This window comes from Protopterus annectens, chromosome 7.part1 (assembly GCF_019279795.1).
Source record: "Protopterus annectens isolate FY-2018-M chromosome 7.part1, PAN1.0, whole genome shotgun sequence".
In the NCBI taxonomy this organism is placed as follows: domain Eukaryota; kingdom Metazoa; phylum Chordata; order Ceratodontiformes; family Protopteridae; genus Protopterus; species Protopterus annectens.
This window is the reverse complement of record NC_056740.1, coordinates 402,888,580-402,913,896: the sequence shown is the minus strand read 5'-3', so window position 1 is coordinate 402,913,896 and position 25,317 is coordinate 402,888,580. Positions and strand designations below refer to the sequence as shown.

Genomic DNA, 25,317 nt, shown 5'->3' with positions numbered 1-25,317 from the left:
CTAAGGAATTTAGAGTATTCATGAAGATGCTATTGAAAGTGCTTACAGCATCGTTTAGGGGGAGGTGTTTTAGGATGGACCAATCTATGTTGTGGAGAATGGAGTTAAATTGGGATGAATTGAAAGTCGATAGTTTTCAACAGTCTTTGATAAGGTGGGGTTTAGGAATATGGGAGTAGTGTCTTAAGATGGTGGTAGAGAGATGATCACTGAGGGAGTCAGGTAAGGTGGTGGGATTGTGGTATTGGTGGGGGGAATTGTTAAGGATCCAGTCTATGATGGAGCTGGAAGTGGAATTTTTATGGAAGCGAGTGGGAGATGTTATAAGTTGGTGGAATCCGTGTAGGTGGATACTGAGTTGGGGGGAGTCAGTTGTGAGTTTAGACCAATCAATGTTAACATCACCAAGGATAAGTGTCTCATATGATTTGTTGTGGGAGAACCAGGATAGGATGTTTTCAAGAATGGGCAGATTGTTACCAGAAGGAAGGTAGATAGAGACAATTGCAAGTTTTTTGTGGGGATTCAGATGGCAGTTAAGGATGATGATTTCAACTGGGAGGAAGTCAGGAATAGGGGAAGGGTATGGTGAGAAAATCATAAAAAACAGTAGCAGCTTTTTAAAAATATATATGTAATTGTAGAAACAGCTATAATGTGGCTGACTTGTGTGCAACTGAATGGACATCTAAAGAAAATCTTTAATAAGTTTAGACTTCACATCAGAGGATACTCATGCCTCTTAAGCAGCACTTAATGTATTAAACAAAGAATTTAGTAAGCATGAAAACATCCCTGATGAAACACCGTTTCACGTAACTGGACTACGCCACACAAAATGGAGTTCCTTCTTAAAATGGCACTAAAAATTGTGTAGACACAGCTGCAGTGAACCCCAAACCAAGGTGCACAGAAACGCAGGTACTGCCTGTGGACAAGACACTCTTGGCCCAAGAGGTCTCCCCGTTTCATTACTTGTCAAATAAGTCACAGAATTCACTATTTAAATACATTTCCAGGCATGAATGAAAAGAAATACAGCTTACACATGATAGTATCTGTCCTCATGACTTAGATGCAGCGCTTCTAAGGTAAATTCTGTTCAGACTATGAGTTTCTGTTTCAAACATCTTAGCACCCAGAAGTGGTACATGCTTTAAAATGTTTTCTCTGTAAATCTTTTAATATTTCACCATATATGTCTGACACACAGCCTGTAATACAGACCCTTAGCAGCCAAGATATACAATAGGGTACACATAAAATTTTCATATGAACAATTCAAAAAGTGTGCTAAGTTCATGATCAAAAAGCTGCACTTATATTAATGAAGATTAATATTTTTCATTTGAAAAAAAAACACTACATTATGAGCCTAGTGGTGACAAATAAGGCAGTCTTTCTGATTACTCATCCCACTGTGATCCAGCTATGAATAAAAAAACATCAGCTTAAGGGGAACAACAAATAAACGTGCTGTGCTACAAAAGCAGTTGTTGCTCTACTGGCCGTTTGATTACTGTGTAACTGTGCTGGTCACTTAGCCAGTGCTCACAGGTAGCACTCAGACCTCAATAAAGTAAAAATAAAAATGAACAAATTGTTTTCCTAACGCATAGTGAAAATCTGGACACTAACAGAAAGACAAACAGGGGGGGGGGGGGGGCATTTTTCAATGGCATGTTTAAAGGAGCAATGAAAGTCAGCAGTCAGTACATGAAAGAGACAAATAGACTGAAATTTGTGTTTATTTATCCTGTGGCTGACAAGAAAATGAAAAAGAAATACAATCTGCTGTAATACAGGGAGGTGTGTGTGTGTGTGTGTGTGTGTGGTACAGATAAATAAAAAAAAAAAATCCTGGTCCATGTCATATCACTGAGCATGTGAAAAGCATACCAAATAAAGATATCCACAACAATCCTGAGACACTTGTACAAAATGGACAACAGAACTCCGGGTCTAGAGCCACAGATAATGCAAACTACTTCACGTGAAGGAACTGATATGGAAAAGGTACTACCTGGTTAAAATAAAGCACATCTCTAACTCTTTGCCACTGCCTTAAGGGTTCCAGAGCACAGTCCTTCAGACAATAGCTGGTTTTCACAGTTCTAACCCAGCTTTTAAGAAAAAGTACAATATTTGTTTCACCAAACTGTCCCTCTTCACACCATTTACAGTCTGTTTCCAATCTCCATACTGACCTCTCCATATACACAGCAGCTCTGATTTTAAAGTCTCTGTATTGCCGACTAAATAGAATGCTCCACATTTTATGGCAACATAGGCCACACATATTCAAGCAGCTCAGAGATGACATATCTGATTTCACAAAATAAGCGCCACACTATATAAAACCAGTAATGTGGGTGATAACATCAAAACTCTCAGGAGAAACTTCTGTGAAAAAAAAGTGGAACTCCTGTTTAGCTAGAAAAAGTAACAGCTATTTTCACACACTCTTACTTACATTATTGGCATCAAAATCCAGGGGCTTTGGGCATCGCTTAGGTCCTGACCAGAACTGAACACCTGAGCTGGTAACCTGTACAGTGAAGAAAATGCAGTAAACAAAAATGACAAAATGACAATGGTGACGTTTGACAGCCTGTTACAGTAAATATACCAAAACAATGGCCAGAACTGGAGATTTATATCACAAAACATATACTGAATGTAATTTCCTGACATATTTAGCAATGAAGAGCCCATTCACATAGATGGAGGTCACCAAATAGCACACCATGCACTCTGTTCTGTGAACAGTGTTAAAGTCTGCATAATACAAATACAGTGACAACAAATGATGCTCCACATACTTGCTTTGACAATCTCTAGCACTGACTGCCTTTGTGATGCAGGAAGCATGGACCAACATGCAGTTTAGTAATATTTATTTTATTTTATTTATTTCCAGTTTGATGACCGGGGAGGTCCACTGGGCTCAGGGAGCCCGTTTTCAGTGGAGGCCTGGGGAGAAAAGCTCCGCACTACATAGCTCAGTTACATATACAATCATAGTAAAGAAGACACAATTACAATTACATTTCATGCTAGACAACAGGAATAAATTCTTTGGTTACATAGTACCTAAACATTTAGGATGGCAGTGGTAACTTAACTGAGAGGGAGAATAAAGACTTAGAAGGAAAAGAGAGAAAAAAAGGTGGGGTGGGTTATTTATAATATGTACAATTATGTTATTTACAATATGTACATTTATGTTAGGTTAGCTTGTATGTTATTTACAATATGTACATATATGTAAGCTTAGCTTGTATGTTATTTACAATATGTACATTTATGTTAGGTTAGCTTGTATGTTATTTACAATATGTACATATATGTAAGCTTAGCTTGTATGTTATTTACAATATGTACATTTATGTTAGGTTAGCTTGTATGTTATTTACAATATGTACATATATGTTAGCTTAGCTTGTATGTTATTTACAATATGTGCATTTATGTTAGGTTAGCTTGTATGTTATTTACAATATGTACATTTATGTTAGGTCAGCTTGTATGTTATTTACAATATGTACATATATGTTAGGTCAGCTTGTATGTTATTTACAAAATGTACATTTATGTTAGGTTAGCTTGTATGTTATTTACAATATGTACATTTATGAGCTTGTATGTTATTTACAATATGTACATTTATGTTAGGTTAGCTTGTATGTTATTTACAATATGTACATTTATGTTAGCTTAGCTTGTATGTTATTTACAATATGTACATTTATGTTAGGTTAGCTTGTATGTTATTTACAATATGTATATATATGTTAGCTTAGCTTGTATGTTATTTACAATATGTACATATATGTTAGGTTAGCTTGTATGTTATTTACAATATGTACATATATGTTAGGTTAGCTTGTATGCTATTTACAATATGTACATTTATGTTAGCTTAGCTTGTATGTTATTTACAATATGTACATTTATGTTAGGTTAGCTTGTATTTTATTTACAATATGTACATTTATGTTAGGTTAGCTTGTATGTTATTTACAATATGTACATTTATGTTAGCTTAGCTTGTATGTTATTTACAATATGTACATATATGTTAGCTTAGCTTGTATGTTACTTACAATATGTACATATATGTTAGGTTAGCTTGTATATTATTTACAATATGTACATTTATGTTAGCTTAGCTTGTATGTTATTTACAATATGTATATTTATGTTAGGTTAGCTTGTATGTTATTTACAATATGTACATATATGTTAGCTTAGCTTGTATGTTATTTACAATATGTACATTTATGTTAGGTTAGCTTGTATGTTATTTACAATATGTACAAATATGTTAGGTCAGCTCATATGTTATTTACAATATGTACATATATGTTAGGTTAGCTTGTATGTTATTTACAATATGTACATATATGTTAGGTTAGCTTGTATGTTATTTACAATATGTACATATATGCTAGGTTAGCTTGTACGTTATTTACAATATGTACATATATGTTGGGTTAGCTTGTATGTTATTTACAATATGTACATATATGTTAGATTTAGCTTATACTCAGAGTTAGTTAGGAGTTTAAGGGGTAGATTGCTTAGGCTAGGTGGGGAGAGTGCAATTGCAGCTCCTGTTAGAGGAAGGGTAGGCATGTAGCTGAGTTTTAAAGTTTTCACAATAATATTATAATAATAATAATAATAATAATAATAAAAACTCATTAACTGGAATCCAGCTTGGATTTGAGTAATCATCTAACAGGTACAGCTGAGTGCAAACTTGCAGTTAACTTAGATATATAAGACCTGACTGTCTCTTATTCTGATATGAGGATAAATAGATCACCAAAGAGTTGCAGTCAGAACTATAGAGGGCTGATGGACTTCCTAACACTATCTGGGTGCAGATTTCAGAGGTGGTCAATCAACAACTTTTTATTTATTGAACCTTTTTTATGAAATTATTTCACTTCATTTTTCACTCCTGTTTCTACGTTCATCCCCCTTTTCTCATCTAAAACCTAGTAAGCAAAGTCCATAACAGACCGCACAGCTGAAGAAATAAATCTTCCAGTTTGCACCTTATGGTCAAGGACAGTCCCCCATGGGGTTTATTATTGTCTGGATATTTGTAAAGTTTCTGAAGTGGCACTCTAAGACATACCCAGGATCAGTAATACTAGGGAGAAAGCCCTACAATTCATCTTTAGAGGTAAAGAATCATTGACTCAGGTGGAACTTCAGCTCACAATCCCCAGGTCTGGAGTCTGATGCCTTTTCCACTATGTCACTGGGTCTTTTAACATGTCAAGACTTCAGTTAATGATGGAGTGCTTGTAGGGAGTGGTCCAAGGAGAATGGGTTTGAGCAGCCACTGTACGTTCAGGCATCCGGGGGGGGGGTGTCTCTGGTTTGTCACATGAGCGACTCCTAGTGGGAGCACCTAGTGTTCACCTAGCATATTTCTGAGCCAGCTGAGCCCAAGCTACCACAGCGCATTTGGGTTGCCACATGGGTGACTCCTAGTTGGAGCACCAGGTGTTAACCTAGCGGAGTTCTGAGCCAGCTGAGCCCAAGCTACCATAGCCAATTTCGGTTGTCACATGGGTGACTCCTAGTTGGAGCACCAGGTGTTCACCTAGCAGAGTTCTGAGCCAGCTGAGCCCAAGCTGCCATAGCACATTTGGGTTGTCACATGGGCGACTCCTAGTTGGAGCACCAGGTGTTCACCTAGCAGAGTTCTGAGCCAACTGAGCCCAAGCGGCCATAGCGCATTTGAGTTGTTAAATGGGTGACTCCTAGTTGGAGCACCAGGTGTTCACCTAGCAGAGTTCTGAGCCAGCTGAGCCCAAGCTGCCACAGTGCATTTGTATTATGCAACGGAGGGTAAACTGGCATACAGTGGCAGATTTCACCCTTGTGAGCAGCATCTGCAATCTTGGAAAAGCTGCCAAAGTGTGTGGGGGGTCAGTCCTCCTTAGGGGAGAGTGTAGCACAGTCCCCAGGACCAGCACATGGCTCATTCCTTACCATCTGTCTCATGCCGGGAAATGGAAAACTGATAGGAATCGCCAGACAGGAATAAATGTCCATAAGGCTCTTACCTAGCCCAACGGTATCTGGCTCCCATTCTGCTGGAACAAACAGGTCAGTTTTATTGAAAATAGAGAAACCAGAAGTAAAAAAAAAAAGTAACTACAGAAACCTGCTGCAGCTAAAGCAAGGCATGTTGGAAGTGGTTTTAGTGTCATTCATATTTTCTGCTACAGAATATTCATACTTCTCCATGTGTTAGTATCACTTTCTTCTACTATGAAAGAGTGGAATGTAGACTCTTTGGATTCTTTTTCACAAGGAAAACTTCTTAAAAGCGCACATTATATTCAGAGTAATAAATAAAAACTGCTCCAAACCAAGACCAAAAGACATGGATACCAAATGTTAGTGCTTTCATTCACTTTAATATGCTGTGAACTTCATCAGAAAAACACTCTAACCACCCTAAAACAGCATTTAAATACTTAATTAGCAGTCACATGACTGAATAATCATAGTTTAAAAAGAAAGCTCATTTTTATAAATGTAAAAAAATACAGACAAAAATCCATATAGTGGAAATAGTAGAAGGAGAAAACATAATTAAAAGGTTTTTTGTACATTCTAATGTCATAAAATGAAGTTTTAAAAAAACTTTATAGCTTAGTTTGCAAAAAACACTTTATGTTAATGGTGTCATTTAGACCTGGTGCAACATCTGCACCCAAGTAAATTTGCCATAAGGATTCTTTGCATTCTAACCAGGTTTTATAATCACCCGAAAAAGTTTCTTGACTGACAGTATCTATCACTGAAAAAACACATTTTTTGAAGTCAATACAAATACCAACATGTTTTGCCAAAGCATTGGTTTGTTCTTTTTTCTTAATATGCTTAACATGTTCTCATATGTTGCACAATGTTTATCCTGCCCAAGTTATTACATAGGAAAGACTACTAGGTGTTTAAAAAGACGTATTTATGAACATCTTTTAGCAATTAATTATGCCCAAATAGGATTTTATTCAGTCACTAATGCCAGTCATTTCATTGTTCACCGTTTAAGACCTGTTGCTCTACTAACTGCTTAAGTCAGTTAGAGTAAGATTATAAAGGTGCCATCTAATATTTCCATCTACTGTCCGGAAGTCTTAAGTACCATCACAGACTCCGTACACTCAATCAGTAATACTAGACATTAGAGTTTCATATTTGTTATTGTTCAGTAAATGTATCCTGATGCAGGGGCTGAGCAGAATAATTGATGAGAAAAAAACAAAACAAACAAATAAATAGACATTAATACAATGAATGCTGAGATAAGACATATACATTATACTATTCTTCTGCAGTGGATGGTCAAACTGCTGGATGATTGTTACTTGCACTCAACCATTACTATGCGGGTCTATAGTGAATCAGCGAACGCTTAAAAAAGCGAATGCTGATTCATCGACCCCACTTAACCGAATGCTAACAATCCCGAACACTTGGAACAGTGATCGTTTTCCCAGGGGAAACAATCACTGTTCCACAAAAAAAAAAAATGAAAACTTAAAACAGTATTTAATGTGGGGGGCTGTGCCCCCCACACCCACCTACTTAAATATACCAACTCCGAGATTGCACCACAGTGGAGGAAATGGCAAAAATCCCTGGGAAAAAAATCGCTGTTCCAAGTGTTCGGGATTGTCAGCTTTCACACTGGACCATTACTATCCTGGGTGACTGTTACTTGTACTTGACCATACTGTGCCAGGTGTTTGTTACTTGTACTGGACCATTACTATATTGGGTAACTGTTACTTCTGCTGGACCATTACTATCCTGTGGGATTCTTACTATACTTGACCATTACTACGCTGGATGATTGTTGCTTAAGCTGGAACTTTACTATGCTGGGAGATGGTTACCATTTTTATGCTGGGTGATTATTACTTCTACTGGACTATTACCATACTGAGTGACTGTTATTTGTAATTGTCCATTAATATGTTGGGTGACTGTTAGTTGTACTGCACCATTACAAGCCTGGGTGACTGTTAGTCGGACTGCACCAGTAGTATACTGGGTGATTGTTATTTGTTCTGGACCATTACTATGGTGGATGATTGCTACTTTTGCTGCACTGTTACTGTGCTGGGTAACTATTACTTCTGCTGGACCATTACTATGTTAGATGACCATTACTATGCTGGGTGATTGTTACTTGTGCAGCAACATTACTATACTGGAAGATTGTTAGTTGTACTGGACCATTACTATGCTGAGTGACTGTTACTTGTACTGAACTTTTACTGTGATGGGAAATTGTTACATGTACTGGACCATTACTATGCTGGGTGATTGTTACTTGTACTAGGCCATTACTATGCTGGGTGATTGTTACTTGTATGGGAATATTCCTTTGCTTAGTGACTGCTACTTGTACTGGACTATAACTATGCTGGATGATTGTTACCTGTACTGCACCATTACTATGCTGGGTGATTGTTACTTGTATGGGACCATTACTATGGTGGGTGACTCTTACTTGCACTGCACCATTACTATGCTGGGTGACTGTTTGGGACCATTACTATAATGGGTGATTGTTAGTTGCAATGGATGATTACTATGCTGGGTGACTGTAACTTGTACTTAACCATACCATGCTGGGTAATTGTTACTTGTACTGGACCATTAATATGTTGGGTGACTGTTACTTGTTCCGGACCATTACTATCCTGGATGACTGTTACTTCTGCTGCAACATTACTGTGCTGGGTGATTGTTATTTGTACTGCACCATTACTACACTTGGTGAATGTTACCTGTACTAGACCATTAGTATGTTGGATGACTGTTACTTGTGCTGCAACATTACTGTGCTGGGTGATTGTTACTTGTACTGCACCATTACTACACTTGGTGAATGTTACCTGTACTAGACCATTAGTATGTTGGATGACTGTTACTTGTGCTGCAACATTACTGTGCTGGGTGATTGTTACTTGTACTGCACCATTACTACACTTGGTGAATGTTACCTGTACTAGACCATTAGTATGTTGGATGACTGCTACTTGTGCTGCAACATTACTGTGCTGGGTGATGGTTACATGTGCTGCACCATTACTACACTTGGTGAATGTTACCTGTACTAGACCATTAGTATGTTGGATGACTGTTACTTGTTCTGCAACATTACTGTGCTGGGTGATTGTTACTTGTACTGCACCATTACTACACTTGGTGAATGTTACCTGTACTAGACCATTAGTATGTTGGATGACTGTTACTTGTGCTGCAACATTACTGTGCTGGGTGATGGTTACATGTGCTGCACCATTACTACACTTGGTGAATGTTACCTGTACTAGACCATTAGTATGTTGGATGACTGTTACTTGTGCTGCAACATTACTGTGCTGGATGACTGTTACTTGTACTCCACCATTACTATGCTGGGACATTCTTACTTCTACTGCACCATTACTAATAATGGGTGATTGTTACTCATATGGGACCATTATGATGCTGGGAAACTGTTAAATGTATTGGACCATAACTATACTAGGTGACTGTTACTTGTGCTGGACCATTATTATGCTGGATGATAGTTACTTGTACAGGGTCATTACTATGGTGGGTGACTGTTACTTGTACTGGAAACCATTAGTAGGCTGGGAGGCTGGGTAACTGTTAGTTGTGCATGACCATACTATGCTGGGTGATTATTACTTATCATGGATCATTACTATGTTGGGTGACTGCTATGTGTACTGGACCATTACTATTCAGGGTGATTGTTACTTGTACAGCATCATTAATTACTATACTGGGAGATTGTCTCTTGCACTACACCATTACTATACTGGGTGATTTTTACTTGTGCTGGACTACTCCTATGCTGGGTGACTTATGTATACTAGTCCTTTTCTATGCTGGGTTCCATTATTTGTACTGGACCATTACTATCCTGGATGACTGTTACTTGTACTAGACCATTACTATATCAGATGACTGCTACTTGTACTGCAAAGTATTATGTTGGATGTCTTGTTACTTGTCCTGGACTACTACTATGCTAGGTGATGGTTACTTGTGCTAGGCCATTGCTATGCTGAGTGATTGTTAATCTTCCTTGACCATTACTATGCTTGGTGATTATTACTATTACTGGACCATTACTATGCTGGGTGATTGTTACTTTTACTGGACCATTAGAATGTTGGGTGATTGTTACTAGTACAGGACCATTACTTTGCTGAGTGACTGTTACTTGTATTGCACCATTACTATGCTGGGTGATTGTTGTTTGTTCTGGACCATTACTATGCTGGGTGACTGTTACTTGCATTGGACGATTACTGTGCTGGGTGACTTTTTCTTGAGCTAGACCATTATTATGCTCGATGATTATTTTTACAGGATCAATACCTGGTGGGTCACTGTTACTTGTCCTGGACCATTACTATGTTGGGTGAATGTTACATGTACTGTAACATTACTATACTGTGTGAATGTTACTTGTACTATATCATTACTATGCTGGGAGATTGTTACTTGTACTGGGCCATTACTATGCTGGGTTTTGCTCATTACTATTCTGGGTGACCTTTACTTGTGTTGGACCATACTATGCTGGGTGACTATTACTTTTAGCTGGGAGGTGAAATGTAATGGACCATTACCACACTGGATGATAGTTTATTTTGCTGGATCATTACTATGTTAGATGATTGTTACTTGTGTTGGACCATTATCATGCTGATTGACTGTTACTTGTGCTGAATCATTACTATGCTGGGGGATTCTTACTTGTACTGGACCATTTCTATGCTGGGGATTCCTTCTTGTTCTGGACCATTACTATGCTGGTTTATTGTTACTTGTTCTGGACCATTACTGTGCTGACTATTACTTGTGCTGTACCATACCTGTCAATCACTTAGCACAAGAAATCTAGACAAAGCCTAAAATAATGGGAGGACAAAGCCTCAAACATATGGACAGATTTTAAATATTGCTCTTGTAAATGGAGAAAGTTCCTAGAATAACAGGATTTGTGTTAACATGCAATTTCCTAAGGATCTGAAGTCTGAAACTCAAATGCATGCAGTTATTTACTGAGTTCAATCCTCACTGATTTGAAAGAAAACCATAAATTTTATAAGGAAAAACTAAAAATATCAGGCAAAAATATGGACATTCTGCGAAAATCTGGACAGTTGAGAGGTTTGTGCTGGACCATTATTATGCTGCGTGAATGTTACTAGTACTAGACCATTACTATGTTTGATGATTGTTACTTGTACTGGGCCATTACTAAGTTGGGTGACTGTTATTTGTACTAGTCCTTTACTATGCTGGGTGACCATTACTTGTAATGGACCATTGCTATGCTGGGTGATTGTTACTTGTTCTGTACCATTACTACACTGGTTGACTGTTACTTGTTCTAGACCATTACTATACCAGATGATGGTTCTTGTGTTGCACCATTACTTCGCTGGTGATTTGTTACTTGTGTCAGACCATTACTATGATAGGTAAATGTTACTTTTACTGAACCATTACTATACTGTGTGATTATTAGTTGTGGTACCTGTGTTGCACCATTACTGTGCTGGGTGGTTGTTACTTTTGCTGCACCAATACTAATCTGGGTGACAGTTACTCATACTGGAGCATTACTATACCAGATGATATTACTTGTACTGCATTATTACTATGCTGGATGATTTGTTACTTGTGTCAGGCCATTACAATGACAGGTGATTGTTACTTGTACTGAACTGTTATTATGCTGGTGTTACTTGTCCTGCACCATTACTATGCTGGGTGACTGTTACTTATACTGGAGCATTACTATACCAGATGATGTTACTTGCCCTGCACCATTACTATGCTGAGTGATTGTTACTTGTACTGTATCATTATTACACTGGGTGAATGTTCATAGGTTCATAGATTAGTACTAAGTTAACTGCCCTTGCAAGCCATTTTAAGACTAGCCAATTATCCCTTGTGAGCCTCAAACCCTGCACCTTGTGTTTGTAAGGTAAACACCTTAACCATTAGGCCACCCTCCCAACAATGTTACTTGTACTGGACCACTACTATAGTATGCTATCAGTATGGACTTTGAAAGTCAGATACTACTGTTCACCCTTATTTCTCACAGGAAACCTTAAACCCCAACCTTTATTTATCGAATGTAATCCTTTAGTTTTTAATTTTATCATTTTTAACTACAATTGTGACAGTTACGATCAGAGTTCTTAGCCTGGCTCCACAGTACAAAGGGGTGAAGCTCTGACTTTGACCCAAATTATTAGGGTTCAGTTATCAGCCCCTGCATTGAAGGATTCAGGTAAGAAGGAGGACTGAAGGTTTGTGCCCTGCCTACCTCTGTGGAAGAGAGGACTGAATGCTCTTTTGGGTACAAAAGATTTCTGTGAATTCACTGATGGAGACTGAGGAAACCATCACTCATACATAATGGGATGCGCAAGGCTAATTGGCGTGAATGCCCTTTGGGAAAGTCTGGGGATGTCAGACAAGTACATACCCCTTGTCCCGAAAGGGGATGCTGCCAGCCCAGCTATCTGGAATTTTCTAAATAAATATATGTCATTTGTGAACATCAACATGATGTACACAAGATGCTTGTGTTACAAATGTGCTAGAAATGTATGTCGTGTATATCAAACTGCTTGAAGGTGTTTTCCAAGTGCTGTTTAAAATGTAACCACAGCACGCCCTATTGAAAAAGAACAGAAATGTGCATGTACTATTGTAACTGTTTAGATGTATATATTTTAACAGTAGAAACTGGAATGCAGGAGGTTAATTTCAGAAAAATAGCTAAAATTAAATAACTTTATGGCAGCAAGGAGACACAATGTCTGTGCTAAGAAGTTCTCTGTATTGTCTTGGAAGTGTTTTATTGTTTTATGACTTCCACCATTTGCCAAACATCTGAGGTCTATGTATTTTTACAGGTAAATGATAAATGCTACTACCTTTAAGCAGTGGGGGTTTCACCTGGGACAAAGTCAGATGACAAGAAATTAGGTCAATCTGAAAGTCATCCCAGCAGTATTACTTGAGATATTAATTTCAGAACTCTCGGAGAGAGGGGCAGCACTCTGTATTCTGTCTTGGACCTCACAAGAAGACCTATTCACCACACATTTACCTTGCTCTGTAGATAATTAACTAGGGACTAGTAATTCTCTTAGATATAGTCAGGAATATAGCAAAGCTTATTTTAGATGTTTTTATTTATTTGAGACTGTCCTGCAATGTTGTTTTAAATATTTTCTGTGATTTTGAACTCTGATCCCAGTGTAATTACATGCTGAGTTTTTTCTTCTTCTTCTTTTATTATTTATTATTAAATATATTTAAGACTTTCATTGTGGCTGATCTGTGTACAGATATTTAAGTTCTGAGATTAATTGCATATTTATTTGGTGACACTGTGGGACACTCCTAATAGCCTTGCTCTTGTTCAAACTACCATTTGTATTAACAATAACATTACACAGTAAGATTTAACAACCTTTGTTAACGGCCTTAAAGTAGGGACTAAAGAGTGACTGGTGGCAGGGGAAACTACCTTATAGTCTGGGCAGAAGGGGCATTTCCCAGGGGGGGGGGTGTAAATCAAATCTCAAAGAGTGCGTGTGTCAACTACTTGGCCAGGGACACAAACCACTGGCTGGACAGAGAGGATGCTGGAGGCCATGGCTTGGTCACTCAGCTGTGATCTCAACTCTATAGGAGTTTTACTAGGTATCTGACATAAGAGGGAGAAACCAGCCCTGGACTGACAGTGGTCTCTGGGTGCTCTTAAGGGAAATTGCACTTATGCAGAGAGCTACATCTAGAAATAATGTGTGTGTACTTGTCATCCTCCCAATGTACTTCCCCCACTGTTGCCAGTGGGAAGGACTGAGGCTCCATGATTACTAGTCCAGTGGTGAGGCACCATATTTACTGGTTGGCAGTGGTGGGAAATCCACATATTGGGATTCAGTGATTTTAGTATTGAATTCCTGTAGCCTGTAAATAGTGGTCACTAAAGAAGGTGTTTGCACTCTCAATCAGCCACACAGTGAACATTCCGAGTTTCATATCACAATAGTTTTATTTATTTATTTATTTATTGTTAGCTTAGTTGGTCAGCGAAAGCAGGAAAGGATGTCAGCAGAAGAGTATGCCAAGCTGATAAGGAGCCAGTTGGCTGATATGTGACAAGCCAAAAGACTGGGGCATCCCAAACTGACTAGAGCAGAGACAATTGCAGCTTTAGTCACAGCTGCATCACAGACCAGCAACCAGGAAGACAACTAGACTGGCCTTGGAGATGTATAACTCTCAGAAAATGGACAGTTAAACCTGTCCACAGAGGACCTAAAAATCCATCTGGAGTTAAAGAGACTTGAACTGGAGGCCAAATATTTGGAAAACAGAAACAGTAGAGAGACTGAGATATCTGGAAGCTGAAGAAAATGAGAGGGAGAGGCAACATGAAAAGGAGATGCTGACTCTTCGGCAGGGTCATGGAGGTAATGGGAAAGGGAGTAACCAAACCCCAGAAGCAACAAAGGTCAGTAAATTTCTTCCACAATTTACAGAGGATGATAATTTTGATAGTTTTATTCATATGTTTGAAAGGGTATGTAAACAGTATAATGTTGACCAAGGGCTGTGGGTATGGTTCCTGACCGCCTTACTCCATGGTAAAGGTGTAACTGCTATTTCTAAACTGTCTAATACTGATTGCTTAAATTATAATACTGTTAAAATTGCTTATTGGAATGTTTCAAGTTAACACCTGAAACTTACAGAAAAAACTTTTGTGAGCATAGGCGCAAGGCAGATGAAAGTGTATGTGAATATATTGCTGAGATAAGCACTTATTGTCATAGATGGGTGAGTGGGAATCAAATCACCACTTTTGAAAGGCTAGGAGATCTTTTGGTGAGGGAACAAGCCCTTAGCACTTTGCCTGAGGACATGAGAATCTGGTTAGTGGATAGAGAATGTAACACAGCACATGAATTCGGGAAAAAGGGAGACCTATACCTAGCAAGCAGGGCATCACTGCAATGGAAAGGGATACCCAGTGCTGCTCATGGGTTAAAGGGAACCCAGGCTGGGCAGCCTAAACCACACCAAGAGAGTCTGCCAGTTACAACTGAATCCACCAGTTCAGTTACATGGCCAGGACCAAGGGTTAAATGTTTTAAATGCAACCAGTGGGACCATGTAGCATATAGATGAGCATGGAGGTAAGGTGTGACACAAAAGGTGGGAGAGCCAGTAAGTGGGAATGACAGAATGCCAGCAGTAAGTTGTCTGGAGACAAAATGGGTAGCAACCTACCACAAGAGGTTATATCCTATCTTAGTAAAAAGAAAACAGGTCACTGCTAAGACAGACACAGCCTCTGACCTGACCATTGTGAAGCCTGCAATGGTTAAACAGGAGCACTACTTGCTAGGGCAGTCTACTCCAGTCAGAGCTTTAGGAGGTACCCCATTCCAAATACCTTTGGGTAGGGTTCACCTTGACTGGGAGGGTAAAAAAGGAAGCAAGCAAGTATGTGTGCATGAGCATATCCCTGCAGATGTCTTTATAGGGACTAATTCTGATAATGCAGTAACTTGTGTGCATGCTGTTACACGCAGTCAGACCTGGAGACAAGCATGTGGCTCTGGTAGCCTGGAGGGGGTGGACCCAGACAGACTGCACACTTGAAGCCAGGACTGGTGATGTGGTTACTTCAGGAAGGGAGCTACCCTGTAGCAGTGAGACTGAAGGTGAGCCACAGTTACTTGTGGGTACTGATGTTCCCTGGAGAGAGTGACTGCAAGGGCAGAGGTGAGTAGTAGTATCCAGACTGACAGTGAGGCACCACTGTCAGAGGATACCAGACATCCTGTGGAAGGGGAGCTGGGAAGGGTTACAAAGAGAGAGTTGAGACAGGTTCACCTCTCAGACCCTACATTATAAGGCTTGACGGAGAAAAGCCAGGGAGGCACCTGATTCTCAAGTAAAGGGAGAATCTGTATACTGGGACAAAGGGTTACTGTACAGAGAGTGGGCCCCTGAGGGAGGGCTAGAGGGTGAGAGAATACAGCAGTTGGTACTGCCCAGAGCCTACATCTGGCACTTCTAGCCATAGTCCATAATATTCCCTTTGCACGTCATATGGGCAGAAAGCATAGAAAGAGATACATTATGCAGAACTTTTATTGTCCTGGGATTTCCAGGGATGTGACAGGGTACTGCAGGACCTGTCAGCAGTGCCAAAAGATAGGCAAGGAAGGAGAGAAGGTCAAAGCTCCTTTGGTGCCTTTGCCTGTGACTGAGGAGCCATTTCAGAGAGTAGCTATGGATGCTGTGGGGTCTCTGAGTAGCCCAAGTTCCACAGAAAGGAAGTATATCATAGTGGTAGTACATTATGCTACCAAATACCCTGAGGCAGTGGCCCTGTCCTCCATTCAGGCAGAAAAGGTGGCAAATGCTTTGTTACAGATTTTCAGCAGGGTAGGTTTCCCAAAAGAAATACTAACTGACAAAGGTGCCAATTTCATGTCAGACCTGCTGGTTTATCTGTAGAAGCACTGTGGGGTGAAGCACCTAAACACCACCCCCTACCATCCCAAGCCTAATGGACTGGTCGAGAGGATAAACTCTACACTAAAGACCATGCCACGGGCATTTGTGGACTAGTTTAAGAGGGAGTGGGACAAATATCTGCTCCATCTGTTGTTTGCTTACAGAGAGGTGCCCCAGGAATCCATGGATTTTTCACCCTTTGAGTTGCTGTATGGGCACAGGGTGAGGGGACCTCTAGATTTGATTCTTGAAGAGTGAGAGAGTGAGTGTGAGTACCACAAGAAGTCTCTTGTGGCATATGTCCTAAACCTTAGGACAAGGCTCAGGAAATGTAAGGGCTTGACCCAAGACAACCTGGCAGAAGCCCAACGGCAGAGAAAGGTTTGGTATGACAGGAATGTTCGAGCTAGAGAGTATGCTGTGGGGCAACAGGTTACGGTTCTTATTCCTGTCAGACACAATAAGCTGTAGGCAGCTTGGGGGGAACCCTTCAAAGTGTTAAGGAAGGTCAGCGCTGTTAACTACATGGTAGAACTGCTAGGCAGGAGGCAAGGGCACACATTATACTATATTAACACCATGAAACCTTACCATGATAGGGAGGCATTGGTGTTAAGTATTAGTAGTAGGAGGCAGGAGGAGTCTGAGGGGGATCTATGGCTACAGGGAGCCATCCAGCAAAATCTCAAATTGTTATAGGTGAAGCCTAGGGCTGCAGGCATATGACAGGATAGTGCAGCACTGTACTGGGGTCAGCAATGCCAAGACAGCTGGAATTTCAAGACAGGGAATGGGGTAAGATATTCCTAGATGGGCTCATCCCTCTCGAGCAATGTTTCTCAAGGGTCACTTGAGAAACTAGCTTCAAGGCGGGAGATGCCACGAAAGGGGATGCTGTTATCCCTGATGTCTGGAATTTCGTAAATAATTATATGTCATTTGTGAACATCAACATGATGCACACAAGATGCTTGTGTTACAAATGTACTAAAACTGTATGTCGTGTATATCAAACTGCTTGAAGGTATTTTCAAGGTGCTGTTTAAAATGTAACCACAGCATGCCCTACTGGAAAAGAGCAGAAATGTACATGCACTACTGTAACTGTTTAGAGGTACATATTTTAACAGTGGAAACTGGAATACAGGAGGTTAAAATCAGAAAAATAGATGGAATTAAATTACTTTATGGCAGTAAGGAGACACAATGTCTGTAATAATAAGGTTTCTGTATTGTCTTGGAAGTGTTTTATTGTTTTATGACTTTCACCATTTGCCAAAGATCTGAGGTCTATGGATTTTCACAGGTAGGTGCTAAATACAGCTAGCTTTCAGCAGAGGGGAGTTCACCTCAGATAGAGTCAGATGACAAGAAATAAGGTCATTTTGCAAGTTATTCCAGCAGTAATGTTTGAGATATTAATTTCAGAACTCTCAGAGAGAGGGACAGCATTCTGAATTCAGTCTTAGACCTGACAAGAAGACCCATTCACCACACATTTGCTTTGCTCTGTAAGTAAATTAACTAGGGACTAGTAATTCTATTAGATATAAGCCGGAATAACGCTAAGCTTATTTTAAACATTTTTCTTTATTTATTTGAGACTGTCCTGTAATGTTGTTTTAAATATTTCCTGTGATTTTGAACTCTGACCCCACTGTAATTACATACCAAGTATTTTTTCTTCTTTTATTACTTATTATTAAATATATTTAAACCTTTCATCGTGGCAGATAGTACAGTTTTGTACCTACCATAAATGTAGATGTTCGAAGATCCACATTGCTGCAGTCCTAACACTTGGGTAGTCCGCTGTCCCAGTCGGCCCGAATACCAAAGTATAAGGCTGACGTCGGTCAAGGCGCATTAGTCTGACGTCAGGACGTCAGGGTACAAATGCGCATGACCGACGTCATATCCTCAGTCTTTTCTTGCCCCAGATGTCAGAAGACCCTAAAAAGATAAGGCCAAAACCAAAAAACACCAAACACTCCTGTACCAAATATATGTACAATATATACAAGTTTACAAAAGTACAACCCCACCCACACAACCACCCCTAAACACAGAGGGGAAGGAGGGAGGGTAAATTGGACTGCAGCAATGTGGATCTTCGAACATCTACATTTATGGTAGGTACAAAACTGTACTATGTTCTTCATCTCACATTGCTGCAGTCCTAACACTTGGGTAGAATCCCAAAGCAGAGGTAAGGGAGGCTGGCAAATCATAAAGAAGCTGGAGCTGTCAACATGCCCTGCAAAATAGCCGTGGCAAAACTAGCCCTAGATTTAGAGTAGAGAGGAAGGTGGTAATGCTTAGAGAAAGTATGCACTGAACTCCAAGTAGCTGCCTCCAAAATATCCTTAGTTGCCACCCCCCTTAGAAATGCTGTTGAAGTGGCAGTAGCCCTAGTGGAATGAGGCCTAATCCCAGCTGGAATCTCCTTGCCATGATGGGAATAACAAAATGCAATGCAAAACCCAATCCACTTAGAAATAGTTTGTTTTGACACAGGCTTGCCCTGAGAACTCAAAGCAAAAGAAACAAACAACTGCTGAGACTGCCTAAAATCCTTAGTCCTGCTTAAATAATAACGCAACTGCCTGTGTACATCTAAAGTGTGCAAAATCTTTTCCCCCTTATTTTGGGGATCTGCATAAAAAGTAGGCAAATGAATAGTTTGGTTTAAAGCCACACTAGAGACCACCTTAGGCATAAAGGAAGGATTAGTGCGTAATGATACCCTATCCTTATGGAAAATCAAAAAGGCTCAACCGCCATAAGGGCCTGCAATTCAGAAACCCTTCTTGCAGAAGTAATGGCCAACAAAAAAGCAGTCTTCCATGACAAGTATTTCAATTCAGCAGTAGCCGCAGGCTCAAAAGGTTGTAGAGTAAGTTTCTCCAACACAAAATTGAGGTCCCAAGCAGGAGTAGGAGCTCTACGTGGGGGTCTTATATTCTTTGCCCCTCTAAGAAATTGCTTGAACAAAGGATGAGAAAACAATGGTGGGTCACAATCATAGTGAGCTGAAATTGCTGCAGCATGAATCTTAATGGAAGAGAAAGACAAACCTTTGTCCAATAACTCAGTAAGATATTGAAGAGCTACACTCAAATTAGGCTCAGAAACCTCCAAATCCTTTGCTGCACTCCAAAATAAAAATCTCTTCCATTTTTCTGCGTACACTTTCCTTGTACTAGGTCTTCTGGCTTCCATAATCACATTCAAAACTTGTTGAGGAAGTTGAGACCTGCTGTGGTTCAAAACAGAATATGCCAGGCTGTTAGATGAAGAGAGTGAAGCTTGACATTGAGTAGACGACCGTCCCTCTGAGACAATAGGTGTGGAATCAAAGGTAAAGGCCATGGAGGCTTCCTTACCAGACTCCTCAGTAATGGGTACCAGTGTTGCGGAGGCCAATCTGGAGCTATTAAAATCATCCTTAGCTTGTCTTGTCTGACCTTTAGGAGTACCTTTGGGAGGAGAGGCAGAGGTGGAAAGGCATACACATGAAGATTTTTCCAACTGAAAGAAAGAGCATCCACTTTCCAAGCTGTGTGATGAAACCTTTTCGTGCAAAACTTTGGCAGCTGGTGGTTTAGTGGAGAAGCGAACAGATCTATGTCTGGAGTTCCCCATGACACTGTCAATTTCCGAAATACATGAAGATCCAGTTTCCACTCGTGGGGATCCATGATTTGCCTGCTTAACACATCTGCTAAGGAGTTCTGTGCTCCGGCAGAAACCTTGCCTGAAGAGTTAGTTGCAAGCTGGCGCAGTCTCCCACAAAATCATTGCTTGCCTGCATAGAGGATAAGAATGTGTTCCCCTTGTTTGTTGATGTACCACATGACAGTTGTGTTGTCTGTTAGAATCAACACCTGCCCTGGAAGAAGTAACTCCTTGAAAGCCATTAATGCAAACTGGACTGCTAACATCTCCTTCATGTTGATATGTAGATGCTGTAGTCTGGCAGGCCACTTGTCTTGTATCCACTTTCCATTCAGATGAGCTCCCAAGCTATGTCTGAGGCATCTGTCGTTAGAATCTGACTCGCCTCTGGCCGGGTCACAGAGAGTCCCTTGTTTAGGTGACATTCCTGAGCCCACCACAAAAATTCCTTTTGAATGCAAGGTATTATTTGAATGACAGTGTCCAAATCCTGGCAGTGCTGTGTCCATACATTTTTGAGATACCATTGCAGCTTCCTCATATGCAGTTTGGCATTGGGAAGCACCAGAATACAAGATGCCATGAACCCTAAGGCTTGAAGGACTGTCCTTGCAGTCAGCCCGGACTGAAGAGATAGTTGATGGAAGTAAAGGGAAAGATTCTTTTGTTTGTCCGGGGTTAAAAAGGCCATCTGGGTTGCTGTATTCAGTCTCACACCCAGAAAGCACGTCTTGAGAGGGTACTAGACTGGACTTTATTTCGTTCACAGAATACCCCAGGCATCTTAGCACTGCTATCACATATTCCAAATGCTGAAAAAGGTCTTCCTTTTCTTGAGCCAGAATCAGGCAGTCGTCCAAGTAAGGATAGATTTGTATTCCTTTTAGCCTGAAGTAAGCTATCACTGGAGCCAGAACTTTTGTGAATACTCTGGCGCAGTAGATAAGCCAAAGGGCAATGCAGAGAACTGATAATGGGAATTCCCAGCTCGAAAGCAGATACTTCCTGCAACTTAGTCTGATAGGCACATGAAGGTAAGCCTCCTTGAGATCTAAAGTTACCATCCAGTGATCTTTTCCCAGCAGAGGTAAAAGCTGTTGTAACGTCAACATTTTGAACTTGGGAATGTCCAGATAAGTGTTGAGGATAGATAAATCCAAAATTGGTCTCCACGTGTTCCCCTTTTTGGTACTAGGAACAGGCGAGAATAAAATCCTAGGCCCCTTTCTGGCACAGGAACCGGCTGAATGGCCCCTATTTGGAGTAACAGAGAAATTTGCTTGTGAGCCTCTTTTCTTTGTAGAGGAGGAATGTCTGGCATGCCTTTGAAAGGAGGCAAGGTATGGAAATAAAACCTGTAACCGTGGTGAATGATATCCAATACCCATCTGTCTTGGGTAATTAAACTCCAATTTTCTTTGAAAAGTGCCAGCCTTCCTCCCAAAGGTGCTGCCAGACGAGAAGGCTCTGGCAGCTGAAAAGGCAGGTCATTGGGTCTGTTTACGAAAGGACTGACCCCTGCCCTCACCAGAAGACTGAGCAGGTGAACTCCTGTTCTAGGCCTAAAAGAACCTTGAGCTCTGCCCCTACCACGTCTAGACCTACCCCTAGACTGGGAATCATAAGAAGGATATGTCCACCCCTTAGTAGGCCAATTTCTACTAAACTTGAGGCTGAACCTGCAAAAATCTTTAACAGTCTGCATAGACTTAGCCTTGTCCTACATTTTCTTTAAAACTGCTTCCACAGGCGAACCAAACAACACATCAGATTGTAACGGAGCATCCAAAATCCTTGTCTTAACATGCTCAGCTAAATTCTGATCCCTCAGCCAGGCGTGCCTGCGAAGAACAGAACCAGTGGCAGCCACCCTCGAAGAGGCCTGTACAGCATCAAAACCACATTGCAAAGAATGCTTACCCACCTGTTCAGAAACATGAACTAAATCCTGCAACTCTTTACACTCAATACCTTCCGCCAGAACATCCACCTTAGACTTCAATTGTGAAAGGAGATAATTTTGGTATTTTAACATGTGGAACTGGCAATTCAAAGCCCTCATGGCTAAAGTGGAAGAAGTATACACCTTCTTTCCCCATCTATCCAAAGCCCTTGCCTCTTTATCAGGAGGAACAGGATTTTTAACAACAGAAGCCTTAACACCTTTAGGCCCCTGAGAAACAGTTTCTGGGTCTGCCCTAGGACTCTTAAAAAGATACTTATGAGCTTCAGGCACCCTATAATACCTATCCGGTTTAACTGGGGCAGGAGGCAAAGAATCAGGGTTCAGGGAAGCCTCTGCAAAAACATCTTCCACCACATCCAGAACAGGAGGTATAGCTAAAGGCCTATGCTGGGGTAGAAACAAAAATTCCCTAAGCCTTTTCCTGGAATCAGAGAAATCTTGACCTTCCCATTTAAAATGCTCCCTCGTGGAATGAAGAGTCTCTGAAAAAGAAAAATCCTCAGGAGGAGAAGCAGAAGGAGTAGAATCATCTACATCAGAATCAGAATAAGGAGGATACTCCTGTAAGTCTTCAGCCGAAGACTCAGAAGCCTCCGAACACTGCTCAAAACTCTCAAGCTCAGGTTCCACCCTAGGCCTCTTATCAGGAGGGGGCATAGAACCTCTAATCATAGTAATCAAATCTTCTGCCATTTTAAGCATATGTTTCTTAGGCAGAGACCCTGAAGAACTAGGAGAGACACCCACTGAAGTTAAACCTGGCCTGCCTCTCGAAGAAGCCTTGGAAACAGAAGTGGAGGGCCTAACCACCTTAGGAAGGGAGGGAGAACAGCTACCTGAGAAGCCCCTTCAGCCTGGCCTACCTCCTGAGAGGACACATCTTGTAACAGTAAAGTCTCTCCCTGAGACTCCAAAGAAACTTCTGGCAGAACCTCCGGCTCCACCGAGCCCTCTAAAGAACCGACGTCCGGGACAGTCGGTTCTTCCAACCTAAACTTTGCTGTTTTGTCCTTGCGCTTTTTAGACGAAGCGGGTGTCGGAGCATCCGACGGCATTTTATAATTACAACGCTTCCCAAAAACTAACCTGGCACAGTCTAATCTTCTCTTTATAGTGCGTTTGTTAAATCTAGCACAAGAGCGACATGCAACAACGTCGTGCTCAGGCCCTAAGCAAGGTATACACAAGGTATGGTAATCCCTATGAGGTATCTGTTTCCCACAAGAAATACAGTTATTCACTTTTTCTGACATCCGGTTAAATACTGAGGCAAGAAAAAAACAAAATATTCCCCAGCGGGTACTTAGCCAACTTTGATTCGGTCTGAAACTCCGACTTCAGAAAATTTCAGAACGCCAACCTGCACTCGCAATACTGCTTCTGTATCGGACCATGCGGCAAAAAAGACTAAGGATATGACGTCGGTCATGCGCATTTGTACCCTGACGTCCTGACGTCAGACTAATGCGCCTTGACCGACGTCAGCATTATACTTTGGTATTCGGGCCGACTGGGACAGCGGACTACCCAAGTGTTAGGACTGCAGCAATGTGAGATGAAGAACATCAGTGTAGAGATACTTAAGCTCTGAGAGTACCTGCATATTTATTTGGGGACATTGTGGACCACTACTAATATTTATTTATTTATTTTATTTATCATTTGTTGACCGGGAAAGTCCGACTAGGTTCCACAGAGCCTGTTTTCAGCAGAGGCCCGGGGAGATAGCCTTGCTCCTGGTCAAACTACCATTTGCATTAATAGTAACGGGTCTATATTATATAGTCGAAGTTTCAAAACTTTGAACCTCATATGAACGAACTCATATGAGCGAAGTTCAAAACATCGACTATATAATAAAATTAAAAAAAAACTTACCATACCGCTCTGAGCAGGGGGGCAAGCCCCCCTGCTCCCCCCACACCCCCTACTTAAATATATCAACTCCGAGAATGCACTTCAGTGCAGAAAGGAAAACTTTCCCATTCTGCGCATGAAAAGCCGTTGACTTTCACCTTCGACCTTTCCGACTTTCAGTCATATGATGTCGACCATCTATGATTTGAACATCGGAACGGTCGCTCATCTAATATAGACCCAATAGTAACATTACACAGCAAAATTGGACAGCCTTTGTTAAGCACCTTAAAGTAGCTGATAAGGAGTGACTGGTGGCAGGGGAAAGTACCTTATAGTCTGGGCAGAAGGGGGCATAGCCAGTAAACCTGTGGCAACCTTTCCCAGGTGTGTGTGTGTGTGTGTGTGTGTGTGTGTGTGTGTGTGTGTGTGTGTGTGTAAATCAAACCTCAAAGAGTGTGTGTCAGCTACTTGGGCAGGGACACAAAGTACTGGTTGGACAGAGAGGATGCTGAAGGTCATGGCTTGGTCACTCCACTGAGATCTCAACTCTATAGCTGTGCCAGTGGGGAGTCTTATCAGGGATATGGAGAAAGAGGGAGAAAGTAGCACCAGACTGACAGTGGTATCTGTGTGCTCTTAAGGGGAAATTGTACTTCACACAGGGAGCTACATCTGGAAACAGTGTGTGTGTGTACTTGTCATCCCCCCAATCTATGTCACCCACTGGTGAGGACTGAGGCTCTTTGATTACTGGTCCAGTGGTGAGACATCACATTTACTGGTTGGCAGTGGTGGGATATCTACATATTGAGATTCAGTGGTGTGGATACTGAATTCCTGTAGCCTGTAAACAGTGGTCACTAAAAAAAGGTGTTTGTACTCTCAATCAGCCACACAGTGAACATTCAGAGTTTCATATCACAATAGTTTTTTTTTTTTTTTGTTAGCTTAGTTGGTCAGCAAGAGCAGGAAAGAATGTCAGCAGAGGAGTATGGCAAGCTGACAAGGAGCCAGTTGGCTAAGATGTGATAAACCAAAGGACTGGGGCATCCCAAACTGACTAAAGCAGAGACAACTGCAGCTTTAGTCACAGCTGCATCACAGACCAGCAACCAAGAGGACAACTAGACTGGCCTTGGGGATGTATAACTCTCAGAAAATGGACAGTTAAA

General features: G+C 40.9%; 1 protein-coding gene across 2 annotated transcripts in view; it reads right to left on the bottom strand.

Annotated features, from left to right (window-relative positions):
• The window catches only part of LOC122807796 (ubiquitin-like modifier-activating enzyme 1), a 2,541,412-nt gene that overhangs the window by 1,386,190 nt on the left and 1,129,905 nt on the right, over positions 1–25,317 (bottom strand). For both annotated transcript variants that reach the window (XM_044078854.1, XM_044078853.1), the window contains exon 18: positions 2,474–2,548. In XM_044078854.1, coding sequence (XP_043934789.1) covers positions 2,474–2,548 — 75 coding nt within the window. The remainder of the gene's footprint in view (positions 1–2,473; positions 2,549–25,317) is intronic.